This window comes from Bombus pyrosoma, linkage group LG3, assembly GCF_014825855.1.
Source record: "Bombus pyrosoma isolate SC7728 linkage group LG3, ASM1482585v1, whole genome shotgun sequence".
NCBI lineage: Eukaryota > Metazoa > Arthropoda > Insecta > Hymenoptera > Apidae > Bombus > Bombus pyrosoma.
In genome coordinates this window covers 2,544,307-2,566,619 of record NC_057772.1, presented here as the reverse complement: position 1 = coordinate 2,566,619, position 22,313 = coordinate 2,544,307, and the positions used below count along the sequence as shown (strand labels likewise).

General features: G+C 43.5%; 2 protein-coding genes across 2 annotated transcripts; both read right to left on the bottom strand.

Moving 5' to 3' along the window:
- Window positions 1-219: 219 nt before the first annotated feature.
- LOC122578014 (protein transport protein SFT2) lies at window positions 220-6,996 on the bottom strand. Its single transcript, XM_043749847.1, has 3 exons — window positions 847-6,996; window positions 604-755; window positions 220-535 (listed from the first exon to the last, which is right to left on the bottom strand). Exons 1-3 carry the CDS (start codon window positions 1,033-1,035, stop codon window positions 265-267), a joined length of 612 nt encoding a protein of 203 aa, XP_043605782.1. The 5' UTR covers window positions 1,036-6,996; the 3' UTR covers window positions 220-264.
- Window positions 6,997-9,005: 2,009 nt separating this feature from the next.
- LOC122578013 (cyclin-dependent kinase 5 activator 1) lies at window positions 9,006-21,704 on the bottom strand. Its single transcript, XM_043749846.1, has 4 exons — window positions 20,501-21,704; window positions 19,480-19,722; window positions 9,375-9,671; window positions 9,006-9,236 (listed from the first exon to the last, which is right to left on the bottom strand). Exons 1-4 carry the CDS (start codon window positions 20,945-20,947, stop codon window positions 9,141-9,143), a joined length of 1,083 nt encoding a protein of 360 aa, XP_043605781.1. The 5' UTR covers window positions 20,948-21,704; the 3' UTR covers window positions 9,006-9,140.
- Window positions 21,705-22,313: the final 609 nt, after the last annotated feature.

Here is a 22,313-nt window from a genome sequence, read left to right as displayed (position 1 = left end):
TTTATTTCTTATAACAAAAGTGTTTTTACTGATTCATTCCTTTAAATACAAATAAACATATTATTATACATAGTATATAAAGTCTGATTATTTGTTAAGATAAGTCAGTCTTTCATATATGTTGTGTCCACATAAAAACATGCAGCATAGCATGTCGTTGATTTGCATATAAATATTGTATATATGGAGTTTTATAAAATATTAAAATTGAAGATACAATATTGATTTCACATGTATATATTTAACGCCTAAGTAATTGTAGTATCATACAGGCAATGTAGAATTTACAGAAGACTTGAACATTCTCGTAAAAAACATTAGGCCTTTAGTTCCTCCTGGTATATGACTTATCAAGAATGATAACATAGCTATTAATTGCAAAACAGCACAGAGTACTGTTAGTGGAGTAGATTGTAAATGCAGAGCGCAATAAAGTGTCCCTACTAAAGTTACAAAGTAGGACATACTGAAACACCTTCTTTCAGCGCTGAATAACGACTTTAGGTAACTTAACGGACCAAAAAGGAAGCAAAAGCTATAAAAATTAATTCAATATAAATCTTATTTTATTCCCGACAGTGGCGTCCGTATTTATCAACTTACCTTGAGAGGAAGAAAGCACTTCCTAATGTATACAGAAGTGCAAATTTTCTTGCTTTAAGGAGCAAAACTGGGATATAAATCGCCGACAAACAGAAACAAAGTACACCCATAGAAAAGCATGCAACAAATGCTACTAGCCTTTGTACTCTTGTCTGTTTAGGAAAAATGGAATTGTTAACTTTTTCATGTAGACTTTTTAAGAATATTTAGAGGGTTAGGTTATACTAAAACGTATATACAAACCATGCTAGGACAACATTCCTTTTGTGTTCCTTGAATCCATCCCGCTTCTTGTTTATCATCTTCGCTTCTACCGAACCATTTTCCAATATTCGCTTTCGGTATCGTCACCGAAGGTACAGTAATTTTGAATTGTTTCTCATTTTTACTGCTAAGAAGATATTCGTTTAGTTCTTTGTTGAGATCGGCCATTTTGACACGTCGCCATACTTTATATTTATACGTTTATATATAAAAAGTACAATAGGCAACAATTCCATTTTGAAAGTTATCTTTACTTCATAGTATTCTTCAAATACTAATCTGGGAACGTGACATGTTCGTTATCTTCATCGTACTCTGATAAGCAAGAAGCGCACTGTGTAAACCACATATGTTATGTGTACATATCACAAGTATGAAGTTCAAATGTACCGCACATGCACTTTATGTATATGCCGATAAAATAGATTTCACTTTATCTAATTACATTTCGATCGGCAAAAGAATCGTAGGGAGAGTGATTGCAAAAATGATTACATCCGTGATGAGTTTTCAAACTTACATTTATTTAAACAAATCAACATTGACCTCATATTTACGGGTTGTATACTGCATTTGTTGCACAGGTAATGCATCACTCTATTACGCAAGAACTATGTGTCCTGCAACGCGTGGTATCATTTTGGGATTATTTGACAAAAAATCAAATACATCGGGGACGGGGGAGACTAAGTATCGACAGTACTCTAATTGGAACTAGAGAAATTCGACTAGAAAAAAAAAATGAGCGGTCGATCTTGCTCGCTTAATAGTAGTAGTAATAATAATGATAATAAATAGCAATAGTAATAAATAATATTCAATAATAATGATCGCAGTCATAGAGATAATAATATTCACAATGATGATAATACTTCTCGGAGATATAATAAACATGATGATGATGATAATAATAATAATAATAATAATAATAATAATAATAATAATAATAAATACAGCAGCAATAATAAAAAGCACAACGTAACAATAATCGGGGACATAAGTAACAAATCGATCACATTCGAATACAGTACACACTACGAACCGTAATTCTTTTTTAACAGGTTCATCATCATTTTGCATTTTTTTTTTGTCATTTAATGATTTTATCGCTATATACGTACTGATCACGGTCACTCGATCTCTCGATTATACGATACATAGAATGAGACTGCTAATTATTCAACACGAAGGCTCCTAAAATCATTCTCATACCGCGAAACGAATCTTTTTTGTCGGGATTAAAGTACTTATTAATTACATCGCTGGGTATGTAATGTACGTGTTGTATACGTGAAGACTCATATTTTGCATGAAACGTACGTATAATATCTATATATATAAATATAGATAAACGTATGTTGCATACACAACATATCGGTCTTCATATGTCATCATATGTATGTGTTTTCTCACCTTCATGCATGATCCATCATGTGGAACATGTGTATGTGTGTACGTGTCTGGGTGTATCGTATTTATATGTATGTAATACCCGCGTGTTTTTCATTAACTATAATATTTTGGCTTTGTCTGTCCTTTTAATTTGTTTTTTTCTTTCTCCTTTTTAACGCTAATGGCAGCACAGATACAATATTATTCTTCTTTTTTTTATTTTCTTTGTTTTACATTGTATAGCATTTTAACGTGCCCGAGTCTTTTCTTCTTATTGAAATAACGTGTTATGAATCACTTTGTAACGGGCGTTTAGCGGCTCCCCTGCGCACGGAAACCGCTGAAATCGCCGCCATCCGAATGATAATTACGCAATTAATACATTACGCTATGTATACATTTATACAGTACGCAATGAATACGTCGGAATTAATTACTGTATGCACTACGAAGGAAAGAACCTATATATGTATATGTATACGTGTGTACTTCGAGAAGAAACGAATCGCTATGCAGCGCGTTATTATAGTACGTTTAATATAAGTGGCGTGGCTCCTTCCTGTTTCCCTTCTTTTGTCCCTTTTCTACTTTCTCCTTCCTCTCTTCTTATTCCCTTCTTTTCTTTCGAACTTATCCTATTCGGCGAACTGATCGCGTCGCATCGTTTCCTTCGCCTTTTTTCATCTCGCGAAAACAATCGTCTAGAATGACGATCCACGTGGAATTTCAAACGCAAAAAGGAACACCTTCGTGTATACGATGCTCTGGTATCCGATGAAAAACGCATCGTGACCCTTCTCGACGTCACGTATCTATACGCTTCGTTCTAAAGGCGACCACGCGAATCAGATTCGCGTGTGATCTCGAGAAAGCTCGATCGGGAAAGGATCCTGCTCGCTATATAAATACTATATCATATTCGTGTGCAGCTACGAACGATCGTCGAGTTTTAAACAATAAATGTAACAACAGCCTTTGTCTCGTAAAAGTACATACTCGTAATTTATCAGCTATCGTTAATCGGCTACAACATCGGCGTCCTTAAATATACGTAGCGAGAGAATAAGAAAGTAATCGAAACAAGAGATAGGGCTCGTACGTCTAAAATGATCATGGTCTTCTGGGAATAGCTCACATAAGTATACATATGCGTTTGTATGTACATGACTGTGTATATGTTTATGCGTGTATGCGTAAATATCTGTGTGTATGTGTTGAGTCATTAAAAACCCTTGGAGCCTTCGAGGGGAAATGTAAAGTGAAGCGTTCGAAAAAGAGCGCGTCTCTATCCGCTAACGATTTACGCTAGAATAATCCTTAACTTCTGAACGAAGAAAATGGTGTGTCACGGTTTCTCGAGATCAAACGAATCCTTCGTGAGTCGACGAAAGAAAGACAGATTGCTAGCCACGGATAACTGCCAACTAATTAAATATATTATCGATCGAAATGCAACTAATGGCGTATAATTATCTGCAGACTGCCCCCCCCACCCCCTTAAACGGTACTTACAAATACCTAAGTGAGAATTTCTCGTACGCTATGCAACGGTAAAATCAGGCGCGCAGTACTTTAGACATTGTTTAATCTCTCATTTTCTCCTTTTTTTTTTTTTAATTTCCTTATACTGTTGTATCTGTTGTAGATCTTTTGTATTTTTCTATTTTTTTTTTTCAATTTGTTTAGTTTGTTCGATCTCGTCTTAAAACACCCGCAGTTCCATAGAAAAAATTTACGAGCACGAGATCGCGCGTAACGCGCGGAAGAAAAAAGGGAATTATATTCGTCTAACTCTTTAGCTTTTTTATTTTTCTTTTAAATCTTTTTTCTTCTTCTTTCTTTTTTGTTCCGTTCTTTTATTCCTCGCGCGATTCTTGCGCAAGCAAAGTCGTTGACATTTAATCCCTTTCCGTTAAATATTTTTTTTATGTTTTTTTTAAATTTATCATACTTTCGCTCTCTCACTTTCTCTCGATCACTTTCTCTCCTTTTCTCTTACTTCACACTTTTTTTTTCATTCTTTAGAAAATAATTTTTATCTCTGTGAGTTTTCTCTGTGTTTCTGTACGCTTTTCTTTTTGTAATTTTTGTTTTTTTTTTTTTTTTTTTTTATAGCGATAGCGTCAAGTGCCGCACGAGTAAAGCCCGATACAAACGAGCGACGTTTGTTCGCGCGATGTCACTGCGATCCTACGTCCGCTTGGTTACTGTTAATTGGGAAAACGAAGAAAGACGTATGATTGTAACGATATCGCGCCGATAAAAGACGCTCGTCTGCATCGGCACCTAGAAACCGATCCGGAAGTTCCGATTTCTATTCGTGCGACTAGTTAGAATTAAAGTGTCCGTCGCGAAACTCTAATCTTTCTCTTCTTTTTTCTTATTTAGTTTACTTCACACCCCCGCGACGTAAAACCACCTCCACGTTGCTTGCAACAGGTTTCTAAAACGAGACGACATCGAGAAACCGCGAGGAAAATGAATGATCGAACAAAAAATTCGAGTCCGAAGACCTTGGGAGGAAGTCCCGAGTTACTACAAAAATTCTTTTTTTCTTTAACAGAATACGTCTTCTCTCTTTACCTCTTCTTCTTCTTGTTCTCTTCTTTTGGCATACACGATATAATACGATCACGCGCATTATGCAACTGTGCTGTTGGATACTCTGGTACTCGTAATTTAGAATTATAGTTATTATACATTATTAAAAATATGTACAAAATCTGTGTGTACGCGTGGTGTATGTGTTCATGTATGTCAGATGCATGAAAATGTTCAGCTCTGTTCATACCAGCTAACATAGGTGTGTTACTTTGAATAATCGATGAACAAAGTAACGCACGTGTTAAATGCTTCAAGACAATAAAATGCTCGTTTCTGTGTTCTTGTATTTATGTTCGTGTAAATATATGATTAATCGGTATAGCACAGACCGATGGATGATCGGGGACACATTGAAATCGAAATACAAAATGGACTTTCAATCGAGGCTTCCTCCGTATCGTCAGGAAAACGTCTGAATCTCCTTGGAATAATATCAAAAATCTAAAACGATCGAGTATCGCGGCTAAAGAAGCCGGCAAGAGACCGACGAACGTGTGTACAGAGAGCATATGCGTTTTACAATATGTATACAGTACTCGAAAATCCTCGACGAGCCGCGAGTTTCGTCGATTCCACGGTTACCAGTCAATGGAAAATGATTCGCTACTGAAAAAACATACCGTAGTCATTAATAAGTACGTGCAGCCGTCGATAACGTGGATTAGTTGCGTTTTTGTTTCGCTTAATCTTAGTACCCCATCCTTAAGTGGCTATTCAATGAACTGTAAATATAATCCTAATTAATATTGCACGCGCCGGCACATAGGGGCTGCTAAATGTCGTTTAGCTCAGCTGTCAAACAGCGGCCCCCCTTTTTTCATTTCTTTTTTACTTTACTTCATGTATGAACTTAATTATGCGTATTATGCATTCGCGAATCGATCCATCCGAGACCCTGAGGGATCCACTATTTTCACTATACGACGACGAGTCGTTGACGCGATTTTTATTATTATTCGCGAAAACAGAAAGGAATATGTAACAAAGGTGTCCTTCTCGTCGAGCCCCGACGACTCACCGAACGAACTTTTATACTCTCGTCTCGTTCTTGGCACGAGACCGATTTATTCGTATAACCCTCACTGTGCACTTTAATCGTATCGTTCGTTTCGTTTCGTCTTCCTTTCCATTCGATTATCCTACGATCCTTTTCTCGTATTCGATCTGCCTGCTCTTTCATCAGCAACACGCAAACCGCATAGTTTTTGTAACTCGCCTTTCCATTCTCCTTTATATTCGATATTTATATCAACTATACTTAAACATCTAAGCTCGTATTATTATCGTTATGTCGGATGTACCATTTAATCGAATATTACGTTCGACCGTTAACGCGTCGAGCTGTACTTTTCGGTGCTCAGTGTTGCTGAAAAAGTTCAGTATTATTGAGCCGAAAAATCGTCCTTCGTTTATCAGAAGAGCGCTCACACGAGGGCTACCATGATTTCTGGTTTGTTCGTTTTGAGTATTTCCAAGCGTTGTGACGCGAACTTGGTTTGTTTAGTCCTTGACTTGACCCCTCGCCTCGACCTTTGTGTATCCGCTCAGTTTTTAACATCTCTTTTTTACTTTTTTCTTTTTAATAGAAAGAATCGTTGACTTTTCAACTACTACTACTTCAACCGTTTTCTTTCGGTATATGCTGGAAATTTTCGATTCGTAGTCTTCGTTTCGTAGGCCAACGATGTGGAATTGCGCCAGCGTGGATAGCCGTCACGAGATTCTCGTTCTCGCGTCATCTTTATCCTGTCGTTCTTTCGTTCCTCTTCAATGGTAACTATACATCGTTTATGGTGTTCGTAAATTTCTTCCTCACCTTGTTCGTTCGCTCTCATGAATCCACGGTCTCAGTACGATTCCTAGCTACTCATCCATCACGCGTCGACGATGAGTGAAGCAGAAGCAGCAATTGAACAAAGTGAATGGCTCAGAGACGGAAATAACCTTGTCATCGCAGTTGCACGCAAATTTCTCTTTAACGTTCTCTCTTTTCTACACCGGTACAAAATATCTAAGCGGGCTAACTATGAGAAACGCCACCCCTCCTTGCCATCGTATAGACGAAAGGGAGGGACGAAATTAATTATAAAATACCTTCGCTTCGATTTCGAGTACCGTCAACCGTTTCTACCGTCCCCACTTAAACCGTCGTCACGTATTCCCGCAACTCGGTCGTTTCAGCTAACCTGTCGTTAGTAAACCACGGGTCCTCGTATTGGGGCACCTCCTCGCTGCGAGCTCTATTAGGAGCACGTGCCCGTTCACGAGCACGCATTCGAGGCACCTCCTCGCTTAACGATCTCTTGGTAATCCCCATCGTCACGGGAACCTCTAACAAAGCTTTCGATCTCATCAACTGCGGCCTCTGACGGCCCTTTGCTTCCTCGCTAGCCGCGCGAACGATCACAGTAGGCGGTATCAATCTGTCCTCGCTCTGATGACTGCTCTCTGATCTAGCCCTTAGAGCCTTTTTCTTCGACAAGCCACGACTCTTTACGATACTCTTCCTGTGAACAGGCTGCGGAGAGTACTGTTGTTGTTGCGATCTCTGTCTCTTCACGGGAGTGACAGGAACCTGAGGAGACCAAACTGGCGGAGACAGATCTACCGGAGACTGTACCCTTTTAGGTGGAGTTCTTTCTGGAGATTCGTCCTTCCAGCCGCCTTGATAGATAGGAAACGCGGAGACTTGGTTAAGAATCCTCCATCGAAAGTCCTCGTCGTCGCTTCTACAGGGAGTCGCCTCTGGAGGTGGATGATGCGTAGGCGTTACGTTGTGGAAGGGCGACCAGGACTTGGGTTCTTCCGGCTCTTGAACCGCGAAACTACCGCCACCACCCTCCGTCGGTGAACCGTCGTAAGGAGTCCACTTGATCTCGCTGATGTGCTTCGGCTCCCGTTTTTTGATCCCGACCGTCGGCAGAGGAGAAGCGTCCTCGTACGGAGCCCACTTCGCGTTCGTGATCGTGATCTCTGGAGAGATCAATCTTCGAACGATTCTGTTATCCAGCTTGGACATCTGTCGAGGATCCGGCTCTGGTGACATGCTCCTTCGAATACTGTACTTTGGCCGTTCCTTCAAGCTCTTGCTCTTGAACCCTTCCGTGGAGTCTTGACTCCTCCATTTCGAGTCCTTCTTCTCAACGGGCAAAGAGAAGTGCGGTTTCATCGCCCACCTGGATCGAATCTTTTTCCCTTCGTCGGGGCTACTCACTTTCTCCTTTGCACCCCATTTTTTCGATGCTTGGCTGTCGACTCTCGCGTGAGATCTTTCCAGCTTCGGTCTCTCCCTGACCCTCTCGGTCTTCACTAGCCTTGTGTCTTCGCTGGCGTGTTTCTTCAGTTCCGGTCTCTCCGCCGCTAGCTGCACAACCCGCTCTTCCTTACGTTCCACTGTCAACGACGTAGAATGGTACAGTTTCTTTTCCGGCTGCTGTATCGTCGGTTTCTCCGGTTCAGGCGGTTCCTTGGGTTCCGATGGCGGTGAAGGTGCCAAGATCTTCGACTTTGGACAAGTGCACCTCGGTTTTGGATTTGGCAACACCTCCGGAACTTGAAGCCACCTGGCTTCCCTGGCCATTCTGGTGTCGTCGCTGCTGTGCTTTCTCAGATCGTGCATCGGCGTTTGCAAGTAATCCGGCTTCACCGACCATTTGTCCGTCTCCGCGCTATGATGCTTTCTGAGATCACCTCGCTGAATATCGTGCGATTTCTTGTCCTCCGGTGTCAGGCTATGGCAGCTGCATCTCGTCTTCTTGGCCAGATCCAGATCGGTGCTGGACGTGTGTAGAGCCCATCGAAACTCGGTTCCTTCGCTGGTGCGCTTCTTCAGGTCCCAGATCGCGTCGTCCGGAGAGAGGAAGCTACCGTCGGTCCATCTAGAATCGATGCTACGGTACTTGCGTAGATCAGTACGATCCCTATCGGTTATCGCGTCGACCGACGTGTCACAGGTGCACGTCCTCTGGGACGTTGGCGTTCTCTGGGACTCGAGAGGCGCTGGCTCGATCGCGTCCAGATCCTCGATGGTATAGTAGATCTCTTCGCGTCGCCTCTGACCACAGGACGGACATCGTCCGCTCGGCTCTCCATCGTCGCGGCTAGATCGATGATGATGATGATGCTGATGAGGCTGTCGATGCAACGTCGAGGTCGAGGTCGATGCTGTGGGGTCAAGCTGCGGGGGCAGCTCCTCGTCGTCGCGACGGCCGTCGTCAGAGTGTCGTGACGTCGCAGCCGTGCCTGTCGATGCGCACCAGCAAGTGTGTGTAGCTCCGTCAAGCCGCCTTGGTGGGTACCGCGACTCCGGAGACGACGAGGCTCCGCTCGAGGCCGGTACCAGGCAGACTACCTCGATCACCAGCTCCACAGGCCTGTTTCATTTATTTCGCACTCGGTTAAACGGAACTTAATTAAAATTTATAGTATAATTTTAATTCTAACGCGATCGAGCACCTAGAGAGCACGTATGCGTATTAAGGAGCGGACTAATAATATAAATTCTAACAAACCTTTAGCTCAGTGAAGACCTCCGTGAAGAATCCTGGTTCGCTGTTAATCCGCAGCATCTCGGAGCTCAGTCGATTGACGATCAACAGGCATCTATCCCAGAACTTGTCTTTGCTGTCCTCGATGAGGAACGGTTTCAAGGGATAGCTGATCTCGTTACCCATGTAGCTGTAGCTCAAATACAGACACGTTAATACCGTCGCCTGAAGTTCCCTCTCGGACGCTTCGTCTCCGTCGACCAGCTCTCTCACCAGCATATAAATGAACACAACGTTGGCGGGATTAATGAATGCGACATCCTGTTGAAAAACATTCTATATTAATACCAACTTTAAACATTCAACCATGTTATTTCATTTATATATAGCTCGTCACATTCTTTTTTTTAAACCAATAACGAATATCGTAACGCGTAATGTACACCTACATATCAACACTAGCTTAAACCTGTCTTTTCTCGTATATACATCTTCCTTTATATTTGTATTTAACTTAGCCAACGTTAAATACGTATTGTTGCTATTTTCCTCAGCTTCAACGTAAAAAGATCAATGTCCAGGCGAGTTATCATAAGCAACGACCAACGAAAATAGCAAGGTAAAATCGAATTTCTACGAATATAGAGGGCTAGACGGACATTCGATGCATGTCTGGTGCAGGGGAGCGCACGTATTGTTCCGCCAGCGCAGCCCCGTGCATTCAGGTGAAGCGAGGTGCTTCTTCTTGGCAGGCAGACGATACTCGTTCACCGGTAGAAAGGGATGATTCACGCGCGGTGTCGCATTACGTGCCGCGCTTACGAAATTGCAATCGGCATTGTCGCACTCAGCACTCCGGCTACGGTCGATACTTCGATTGCAAAGGGTCTTCCTCTCATCCTGACCTCCACGGGGAAACGATGTTTCGCGGTTTCCACGAAGACCCGTCGCTGCACTCTCCGATTTGTTTGCCGTTGTTAAACGGAAAACTTCTGCCTCAGTGCACTTTATATTTTATCGGTACTTTCGTATCTCTCTTTTCGGTGATATATGTAGGTTTTAGGAATTACGTGTTTTCTATTTAGTTAGGTAGAACGTGACTAAGAAACGGAGGAGAACAAAGTATGTTCTGCGTGGTAAGTTTGATTTTCAGGGTTCGAAGATTCATCTATGGTCAGTTGTGGAAGTTTTTGGACATGAGAAGACTGCTTTGATGAGAATAAAATTTCATCAAACTTTATCGCAAAATTTTCCTAACGTCGTTTGCATTACCCAATATTCTTTTGAATTTAGATAGCCATCTTTCGAAGACTGGCTAATGGCAACACAAAAATTCATTTGGTATATTCAATTACAACCCGATAAAGAGAAACTCGACATTATTTTAAAAGATATCGGTGTACAGACTCTATACGATTCAAATTGCAGGCAATCAATTGTTCGTCAGACATAAGGCAATTTACGTAAACGAAGTTGTTAATATCGCATATCACTCATCTATTTCTGTTCTTAGCGTGTTAAATACTAGCGATCGCGGCTGGAATCGTCCACTTTTGTCAGCTGTCCTTTACCAGAGGCGTTCTCCTTGCTCTAGAAACCGAGTCCTCCGAGTCATTAGCGAATTAGGACGCGGCGCGTAGGTCGACTTGGTTCCAGAGTGCACAAGCCAAAGTGCATTGGTTTGTCGAGTGCGCTTAAACCACTGGTATATAACTTCTTCGTTAGCTTCAGCGCATGTACAATAATCGCGCATTCGTTTTACGCTTAACACGCGGATATCTCGCGTGTACGTGCGGCTTGTAAATACCTGTATTTACACAAACATCCGTCAAAACACACGTATATTCCACAGGTAATCGGTAGTGACTAAATAACGCGCGTTTAACGTTTCATCGATACGTTCTTTGCGTCAATATTATCGCTGTAATACGTAAGTATAGTTGATATATTATAGGAAAGCTATAAGAAAGTTAAACTTAGATCGTTACAATCGCTGTCTCGAATACCAGACAGCGTTGAAACATTTAGAGAGAAAGATATTAATTATACAAGTGTCTCGAATGTCGCACAAACCTGTTTCAAAATCAATCGAATTTCGGTACTTTCTGTGCGTTCGATCCAAGTATCTATCGTACATACAGGTATACACAAAGTGTTATATAGTAATTGTAGTATTATCGAGAAGAAAATGATACTACGCGAAAAAATAAGTCGGTAGAAACGATTATTGGAACGCTCTATACACACACGTATATTTATCTACTGTACACCTACACATACGTCGTCTATTTCATATTCAAAGCGGAGCGAGTCTTTGACCCTTGAAGCAATCTCTAGCCCCACTCTTGTAGTTCTCCAATTACAACGAATGCTTTGTGATAATTAAAACGTACGGTGGTGATCATAGGCGAGGCGGTTCTTTCAATCGGCGAGGGTTCAGCGGCGTATAGGGAGGTGGTTTCATGCACATATGGATGCACCGGCAGTGAGACCCCGCGGTGACCTGACAGGATCGATGCTCCCGATACTACGCGTTTCCTCTTGGGTAGCAGCGATTTTGCCAGCGCGTTGTCGCCCAGCCGGTTGTTGCACCACCGCCATCGTCGCCTTCTCGTTAAGCGTGTTAAACGCGTGCGTTACGCGCTACAAAGCGTTGGTACACGGCTCAATGCCAACGAACAGCTCTGACGTGTCGCAATACTCGGAGACGTCGGTGCTTCTACTAGATACATACGCTCCCCCAGCCCCCCCAACCCTTTCACAAGTATTACAATATTTACCGATCATTCGTGCAAAACGCGATGATATAACGAATGTGAGCAATATTACCAAGAAAATTATTGGTCGATCAGAGTTAGGATAAGATTCGGAATGCGCAGAAGAAGTTTGCAAAGGTCTTAAATTTTGTTTGGGGTACGTTTTATTTTCTGTAAGTGTTTTAATACTTATAAACGGGACTGTACGTAGTCGTATGTCGCAGTAGATGAAAAGCACGATTCTCGTCGTGCCAGAGTTTCTCTTAATGATAGAAGATCCACCGAGAGGAAGATTGCTTCGGAGGCTATAGAAGGCACGAATGTTTGCTTGAATCGTAACAGGTGGATCCAGGAAGTGTGCCACGAGTGATAGCCGTAACTATCGTAATAGAATCCGAAGCTTTGCGGTCGCGTTAACGATATCGTGGCGCAGGTTACAAAGGAAGAAAAGAAGAAGATCCGAGCGAATGGTGAAAAGAAAGCAAAGAACCAGGAGGAAAGTAGCCCGCAAAAGGAAGGAAAGGAAACCGATCGATATTTAGCGAAAAGGAAGGAAGTTTACCGCGCGAACTTGTAAAAAAGGAGTAAAAAGGCCAGCTAAGTTGGCAAAACATCGCGCTTCGACGTATTATTAGCCCGGCTATTTCCGTTTTTCAGGACAGATAATAACTTTCGATATTAATTGGCAGCCTGTATCGGAGCTGAACACGGGGAAAACACGATGGCACGGCAAAGGAGGCGCGATTTATTTTTAAAATAAAGACCTCACCGAGGCATGTACTCGATACGTATCCGTGGAGTTTCCGCGTGTCTTGGTCGGTTCACAGAGCTCACCTGCTCGGGTATAACGTGGCTCTGTGGCAAAGCCTCCGAGGGTAGAAAAACGGCGATACAGAGCCGACGGAGCACACGACCCGCCTGGTATATTCGTTCCCTCGGTCGATATTCCCTTGGGGTGAGCGGCCTGCATCCATACACGGACCTCTGCAACCGCGTTTTTCATCAGCTTATCGAAGATTCAACGGTTCTAATTGAATTTTCGAGACTCTGTACATACGAGACTGTGACGGACCTTTAATTCGACTGACCAGAACCCGACCAGGTACACGCTTTTAACTCCAATCAACTCGAGATCGCACTCATCCGCACGAAAGTGTCTCTTTGATGTTACAACGTACTCGAGCCATCACTCTCTTCGGTATAATTGAATTCGATACCGCCTCTGAAGAGTATTTGGACAGCGAATATTAGGTAACACTCGTTCAGCTATCGGATGAGTTTTTAAAACTCAGCGATCGGTTTCCTTTCGTTCGCCCTTTATTTTTAATTCCTTACGACTTAAATAAATACTTATAATAAATACTTAGCGAACGATCATATGTTATGTTTTTAAATTTATCTTGGAATTTCCTACATCTTGTGTCATGTCTTTGCGATAAATGAAAGTAAGTCGTTTATTTTTCGAGACTAAAATGTGAAGTCGACCACTTTGGCTTCTGAGAAGCTTCACATATGATCGCGATCGTGCACGCGTTGCATACGGAAAGATAATCCAAGGATAATTAAGCACGTGGGCGCGTGATGGACGAGCGATTACCTATCGTGATACCGTGGAATCCGGAATCGGTTTATTTGGCTTCCTGTTGACAAGGAATAAGATAGGCTATCTTACACGTGCGCTTTCCCTTTGTCGTCACAACCCAGCCACATTGCGAACACGAAAAACAATTGCACCGGCATATGGTTTCCCTTTAACGAGATTCTCCGCAATGACGTTCAAGCTTCTTCTATTTACCGTCTAGACAAAGTGGATTAACGTTCCAACTTAAACGATCTACGTGTTGCTCCTGACTTGCTCTCGAGTCACGTGCTTTTCCTTAACGAACAAACACGTCGGGGAAAGTGGATTAAATCGATGTTAAATCGGCGTTGATCGGTCGAGATCGAAATCTACCTTGTTAGAATGGCGATCGAACCTTTTTGAAAAATCGAACGACCACGCTGCGGGTTGATGAAAGTTTGGCAACGTTTTCGTTGAACGAAGATTATGCGACTCGACACGGGAACACAGTTGCAACAAATAAAACAAACTCGGTTACCTAATCACGAGGCATGGAATATTCCGATCGTAAGCTTTGAAAGTTCGTTGTTAAGTAGAATTACGAGTAAGTTTTGTATAATCTTTTTAGAAGGACGACGTTAGCGTAGTTAGCGTACTTCTCGAGAATCATCGTGAAATCGCCATTTTGGTGGAACAAAAGCTAAGTGAACATAATTATATCGATGATAATTTGTTTCTTTTTACGCTGTTCTTCTTTCTGTGTTCTGTGAAAACATCAATTTTACGATTGATCGTGTCAAGTGTGCGAAATCTGTCGACGCCCTCGCTGTGAGTGTGTTTCTAGGGCGGACTGCATGTGTCACCCTTGACTGATTAGATTTGAGCACGTGCACGATCGATTTGCGGTTCTTCGTCGCCGAGTAGAAACCTCAGAGTGAGAAGAGCGTGCTTTCGCATTATTTTATTTCTACATTACGTACATAAAGTAACGACGAGAAAAATCCAGATATCACTGCCTCGTTAAAAATGAAATAACAACTTTAAAATTGAAAAGTACAAATATCATCTACCGCTATTTTCCAATAATTGGCGAGCTTTTGCTTTTCTTCGCTCTGTTTCGTACGAGCAGTGCAACTTCTCAGAAAGTATATATTTCGCCATTACAGTCGTCGCTTCGATGACCGTCGTTGTTATGCGCGCCACTTAACGTCGAATTAAGTGGCATCTGGAAGGAAAAGTGGCAGAAAGCACGATGGAAAGTTATTCAGGGCATCTGATTGCCCTACTTGCGTCAAAGTCACCACGAATCACGACTAATTAAGTATGCGACGATCGTCCTTGTGAAAGGCCCGATTTCTGAACTTCTCAACTGACAAGAATGGGCGGCAGTAACATCTTCGTTGAGTTTTAACTTATTTTCAGAGAAAGTAGCGAAGTAAGCTTTTCCCATTCCCTTCTTTAAATATTTTCTCGATACTACGAACCGTTTACCTGATATTCGTTTACGTATAAATAAAGATATATTTAGGGCAAACATTTTTTATAGACGAACGATTTTCCAGCCCTAACGGATAAAAGAAATTTTCGTCCGATATTTAATAATAGTAGTGATTCGGTTTCGCAGCGAGGAATCGATAAAGGCAACTTTTACGTAACACTAGCTGGGCTTTCGATAATTCGATGCAGCTACGATCCGTCCAACATCCAGCAATAAGCTTACTTCACCCTGTTCTACTGCAACTACAAAACTTCTCTGTTCGAGTTGGAGTTCACCCCTAACGAGCAACTTTCAACGGCACGCCAAATCCTAACCTTTGAATCTACACGCCGACTACTTTATCAAGGAAGCTGTAAGCTTCTTCGACATCCCTTGCTGGAGACATTTCCTCCTCAAAAATCCTAGCTTCCGAAAGTAGGGTAACGTGGTTGCATCGTGCCGATAAACCCATGGTACGCTGGCAAACGGCTGACGAAAGCTGCAATTTTTTTAAGTAATCCCCTTTCCCTTGGCTGGAAGCTTCTTCTTTCGAGGGTAAGAAGCTCTGGGGTTCGGGCAAGAGGTCGTCTCCCCGTTGCAATTAAAACCGAAGGGTGAACGTCCCTAGCGAGGTCCCCCGCATATTTCCACACGGCGCTGGTTAAGGGGTGGTTCTGCAACGTTGCCGCTCCACGCACGTGACCCTCCACCCCCACCCTTGCACGCAGTTTTCCCGATGCTGCACATTGCTGCACACATTTTTTTTTCCGCGGCGCCTTAACCACCCTCTTCGATACCCCCCTCCCCCTATCGATTCGCGACCGTTCTTTATAATTAACCGCGCGGCGTTCCAATTTCTGGCCGAGAGAAAAAAAAGCACATATATACGCGTAGTACGTTCGAATTAGTACCGCATGGGAGATGAACTAGGGAATGGAGAAAAGCGTCGAGCCTAGCTATAAAAGGATTTTAGTCAGTTTATTATAGAGAGCCCGCGCAGGAAAGTAGGTGACGGAAAAAGGGTGGATGATAACGTAACGGCCGTGTATCGCGCTAAAAATAATTATCCCGCTGATAATTCTGGTGGATTTTATAGGTGTGTGATGCCATGTAGGCAGGTTGCAGACATCAAACGTGGAGGAGAAGCGGCCAGGAAAATTGAATACTCGTAGCAGGGACAGACGCGAGTGCTTAACGTTCGAGTAAGGGCTAGTAGGATTTGGGGTTGAAAAACAGGGTAACGACGATCGCTGAAGAGATTCTTTGACAGCGAAAGCTGCGGCTCTGTGTATATTTACCTACGTTGTACACTCGTTCAGACGAATAAACACACGCACGTGGATGGGCTCCATGCTACCCTTATTACGAATCAACGTGTGCGTAACTGCACGTTTATATCGATGCTACTTTCCGTCCCGAACCTCTACCATCGTGGAATACCGCATAACTCGTGACTTTTGCACAGATAGCTCCTCGATAGATGCAAAAAGGGGATTGCTTTTTGCGTTTCTTCGCAAGAATTCTAGAAACAAAACTTCGCGAAGCTTCCCATTGACTTTTGCTAGCGTTTCGAACAATGTCGCGCGAAATTAAAAAAACATAGACCAGACTGTGGATATTTACGCGTTTATGGAAGATTTATGGACGCAAAAATGCACAAGCTAAGACGATAAATCAAATTCTTCTATATATACATTTGTATATATGCAAATTACCTTGTACGGTACGCTTTATGAATGCTTGATGCATTGTGATCAGGAAAAAGGGAATAAAAAAGATAATTTCTCTACTGTTGTTGGCGCGACGTTTCAGGGATGAATCTAAAGATCGATGTTAACAATTCGACGCGAAACGCGCGGCCGCGTGCCGATGGAAATGTCGCATTTCGATCGAACCTTCGAAACTGGATTAGCGCCACGAGCATATCAATATTCCAGTCGAATCTCTCCTGTTCCCAATATAGACAGTTCAACTTTAGAAGACTCGAGCTATTCCTCGACTATTTCCCTTCTTCTCCGTCGATGTTCGACTTACAGCGATAAAAGAATTGACGCATCGTTCCGCGATAGAAGGATGTCATGGCGGAGCATTTAGGATAAAGTCGTTAATGGGGGATTTTTCGAATGGAAAGATAAACTGAATCCCCGTTGCACTCGTTTCGAGGGGGAGGCTTTATCGGCAACGTGCGCCATAAACGCTACGAACTTATCAACGTAGGAAATCGTTTAGTATCGTATAGTGTCGCATGTTAGAATATTTAAAAATCAAAGTTTCTCGTATTCGCAAGGATTAAAACTCTAATTGAAAATTCTGATTAAGGAACTGTCAGGTTCGAATAACCGGTTAAGATCAGGAGGAATTTCGAAACTCGTAAGCAATAAGAAATGAGCATGAAGTTTTTTCTAAAAAAGACAAATGCGTTGCTCGAACGCTAGATAGAACAAGAAAGCGTGGAAGTATGTTTTTACGTGATCGGTGGTAATTATCCGATTCGCGTGAACGCGATGAAATTGTGCTTAAGATAGCAGGGACGCGAACGTCACCGATGACGAAGAAGGAGTCATTTGCCAATGGTCGAGTAAATATCGTTTTCGTGGGCAGATCGACGATGGTTCTCCGCAAAAACTAATGCAACGTTGCGTGATAGCTCGTAAGCTGGATAATCGATAATGACCTTCGTAGCTGCGAAAGAAAAAGGACAGTGGAAGGAATCGTCGTTTACAACGAGATACGTCGCACGAAGGGATATGTTGATTCTGGAAAAACCTCAGCTCGTAGAAAGCAGGTTAGATATCGCAGAACGTTCGTGTCGATTTCGTGGGCGAAAATAAAACGATAAATTCGCGGTAGTCTTGAATTCAAGGTATTGTTTAATTATACGCTAGTACTTGACCCAATTTGTTATTCCCAGCTATTATGTTTCATTCTCTCGGAGATTTTATTCTAGGAGCCAGAAACAATCGAGGCAGCTTCTATATCGCAAATAATTTTTTCATTCCTTCGCCCACGATTCATCGTGTGACAATCACACATTCCAATGACAAAAGAGTCGCTGTTCCTTTCGCTTTCAACGTCTTGCGCGTTGATCGACTTTGCAACAATACATGGAAAATGGAATTCTCGTCTATTCAGAGTGTCTGAAGCAACACGCGATAATGGTACGTCCGACAAACTAGACACGAAAATCAACTTCGTTCTACGTCCAGAGTACTCGTTTTCCTACAAATACGCGAACGTTTGTTAACGAGTAGAGATACGTCAAAGTTACTGTTGAAAACCTGAAAGCCAAACTAATGAGTAATCCAACCTGTTACAAGTTCATAACATTTGCATAAGCCGCGATATTAGCATAAAAGCGTGATTTGGCGGTAAAATCGAAACGAATTCGAATGGAAATCGCGAGCAGTTTGCTCGATCGATCCTGTGCCTCGAATGCGTGTCCAATGTTGTACGTGTGCAACGAGTAGTTCATTGCGCCGTCAAGTACCATATGGATCTGTCTAAATGGAAGCTGGTGTTTCGTTGAGGGAAAAAGTTGAATTCCCTTCGTGGCATATTGTGACTAACCTGCGGCCTCGGTGGCTCTCATTACGGAGCCACGTATTCCCGTGGGTGATCGCGTATGCATGCACCCTGTGGAGCATTTCGAACGATGGAAGCAGCGTTAGAGTTTAGATAGGAAAAGAGTCGAGGGTACTCTCACTGTTCAGACGCGTGGCGGATCTCGTATCGACTAAATAGCAGAACGACACTTTCATTCGCCTCTCTTCTTCGCCACGCTTCCCCAATATGCATCGAGTCGGTGTGAAACGGATATCGAGGAGGATTCGGTTGAGCTGCAGGGCAAATATCTTGCGCGACCAAAAGTTTGTTCTCGATCATAGAGGCTGATCGAATCTTTCGTCTCTCGCGCTTCTCGTCAGCCGCTAATGGCGACGATAATATGATACCGAACGCCTGAATCGCCTGGTGTCTCACTTAATTCACTCATTATGAGCGATATTCCAACGATGGACTTTAACGAGGTAGTACCTAGGACGGTCGATGGGATAAATACTGATTATCGCGTTATCGTTAATTGGTTGGCTTTCGTTATCGAGTGTGACCGCGTTGCTTACCTGCAAACTAATTCTCATATCGATAAAAGCGTCAAACGATAAGTTTCTAAAATGGAATCGAAGGAATATGAAGACTCAAAGGATATAGTTAGGTAGCATTATTCATCTAAGTCTCGGTGTCCTAAAATTCGATCTTAAACTTTTGCAGAGAATGATCGAATTTGTCGTATGATCGAAGTATCGTTGAAATGACGTAAAAATTATTTCAATGACTCACCTGCCAGCCTTGAAGCAGTAGGCTTCTATCGACGGTCCTCAGCCACATGACAGCGTCGCCGGCCTGGAAGTCTCTTAAGCGAGTGCATTTCCTGTGAAGGAAGACGCCGAGGCATTTGAGCAATTCCGAAGTCGAGGCTTGAATCACGGTTTTCCTTGGCTTCGGGGGTAAAGGCTTCTGTACGAGCTTCTCGCACGTCGGGTTGTGCGTGGTATGATTGTTGTTCGACGCCGGTGGTTTCGTCTGCTCCAAGGGAATAGAAGATTAATCTTCGTAAAAATACTCGCGGGAGAAGATTTATCTTTCATAGAGAGAGAGAGAGAGAGGGAGAGTAGCGGATTTCACAGCGTGGCTAGCGATAAATAATTCTTTATCGACAGGGAAGTCTCGACTTCCGCTTTCAACTGGAATTCTTGACGAGTTAGAACGATGAAAATTGAACACGCCTCTGAATAAGCAATGTTGCGTTTGGAGAAATTTTTCGCGAAGGGAAGGAAGAAGTACGTGTGTGTGCCTGTGCAATAGACGAAGGGAAACATCGACGCGATCGATATAGTTTCGATCGTATCTAGGGTCAAAGCACCTTCGACGTTCTTCGCACGAGACTGCCAAGTCAGTTTCGAGGCTGACTCGCGGACATTTGCACGAAAATGGGCCACTTTTACCGCAATCGCCACGTAAACTACGCCGTATGCCGTAAACTATGCAACGGCGTTTCTTTTTTCCTATCGTTTGGAAAATTTTAAGCTTTCGATATGATCGACGGGTGCCGTGCCATTGGCTCTTCGTTCGTTTTGACGTTTCGCGAACATTGGCGGAAAAGCGCAACTCGTAACACGACTGTCTCGCGAAAAACCAAAAGCATGACATTTATAAAATTGTACTTCAAAATGTACTACGAATATTTGGTACCATTGATATTTTTTGCGAATTTGATATCGATAACCAATTAAGTAGAAACGATCACAAATATTCTATATCTTTGGTAAAAAGTAAGAAAAGAAAAAAGAACAAGGCTCACCTGAGGCGTCTGTATGTTCTTATTCTTATCGACGATGGGTATGTTATCGAGCGGCTGCCTAAAGCCGATATTCTTGTTCTTATTGTCGAGCTTCTTCTTGTTGTTGTTCGACGTGCTGAACCGTTTCCACGAAAGCGCGTTTATAAACAAAGAATGCTTCTTCAAGTTCTTCTCGAGCGCGTTCTTCTCCGAAATAATTCTCGCGTTGTCGTTGTTATTCAAATTGATATTGTTGTTTTGCAACGAGTTATTGTTCGTAGGCGGATGGTTCGTGGGCGGCGCCGGCGCCACTGTAGCGACGCCACTCTTGTTCTCCCGATTCTTCGCATTGTTCAACTGCTCGTAATTGAAATTGTTCAACGTGAAATCAGCGGGATGTTGATGTCCCGTTGGCGGATACACGGAACCGCGTCTGTCACGCGGACTGAACGACAACACCGTACCCATGCTGCTGGGTCGGTTCTCTTGTTGTTGTTGTTGTTGTTGATGTTGTTGTTGCTGTTGTTGTTGCGACGGTGCCTGTGGCTGTTGCTGCGTCTGCGTCGCCTGATGACTGGGATTCTGACCCTGTCGACTTACGTTTTGAGTCGGATGTCCAGGATTTTGGCCTGGATTGGTCGACTGCTGTCCTGGATTCTGGGTGTGATGGCCCGGGTTCTGATTCTGATGGTCTGGGTTTTGACTCGGATGGCCTGGGTTTTGACTTTGATGGCCTGGATTTTGACTCTGGTGGCCGGGGTTCTGGCTCTGGTGGCCGGGATTCGAAGTCTGGTGACCCGGGTTTTGACTATGTTGTTCCGTTTTCTGAAACTGTTGAGCAGGATTCTGATGAACGGGGTTTTGAGTCGAGTGATCCGGATCGTGCGGCTGCTGTTCCGGACTCTGTGTCTGTTGTCCAGGATTCTGGGTCTGATGACCCGAATTCTGAGCGTCCGCGTTCAGCTCGTGGGTCTGATGACCCGAATCTTGTGTTTGCTGAGACGTAGTGGGCGGAGGTCTCGGTGGTCTCAATGTTGTAACGCGGTGCGGGGGTGGCGGGGGGATTCGAGGAACCGAGGATTCCCTCGAGGGTCCCGTCAACGGGGTGGCATCCCCTGGCTCGATGGCCTCCTCCACGACGGGACCCACCACCTCGCTCAGCCGACCTCCCAGCCTGCTGACTTCTACCTGCGACGTGAACGACCCTGTCTCCTCCTTTACCTGCACTTCCTATCAAACTTCTCGCCTCTGTTTTCGTCGCCTTCTCCCCTCTTCCCGTCGTCTGTCTCGTCAGCTACCGTTAACGCGATCGCGTATTTTCTTCGCCGCGAGAAAACCTCGAAGAACGTTGTACGACCAACCGCGATCGATAAACCAACAAGTCCACCAAGAAGTATCGTACAGTCGGCGCACACTCTTTTCTTGATCGTTTTGTTGGTCGTTTCGTTCGCGAAAACTTCCCTCCTCGAGCTGCCTGTCACGAGGGAAAATGTCGTCGATGCGTGGAGAAGATGTCGGTCGACGTGCAAAATGGCGAGCGATCGATGCCTCACCGCCCTCCGCCTTTCGGAGGGAGGATCAATCGGGTGAATGAAAACACAGAAGCGACACACCGAATTACCTCACCAGATATGTTACTCCGTTCTCCCTCTTCGTCTGATCCGAGGGGGACGCATACACCCCTTTTTCTGGCAACTCTCTTCCCTTTCACGATCCTTCCCAACTTCCGTGCCGTTCACCAGCACACTCGCTGCACTCTCGCCGCACTCTCGGTTACCACTTTCCAGCCGTTGCTTTCACGCGGTTCTCGTGGATCCGATTTCGTAAATTGGCT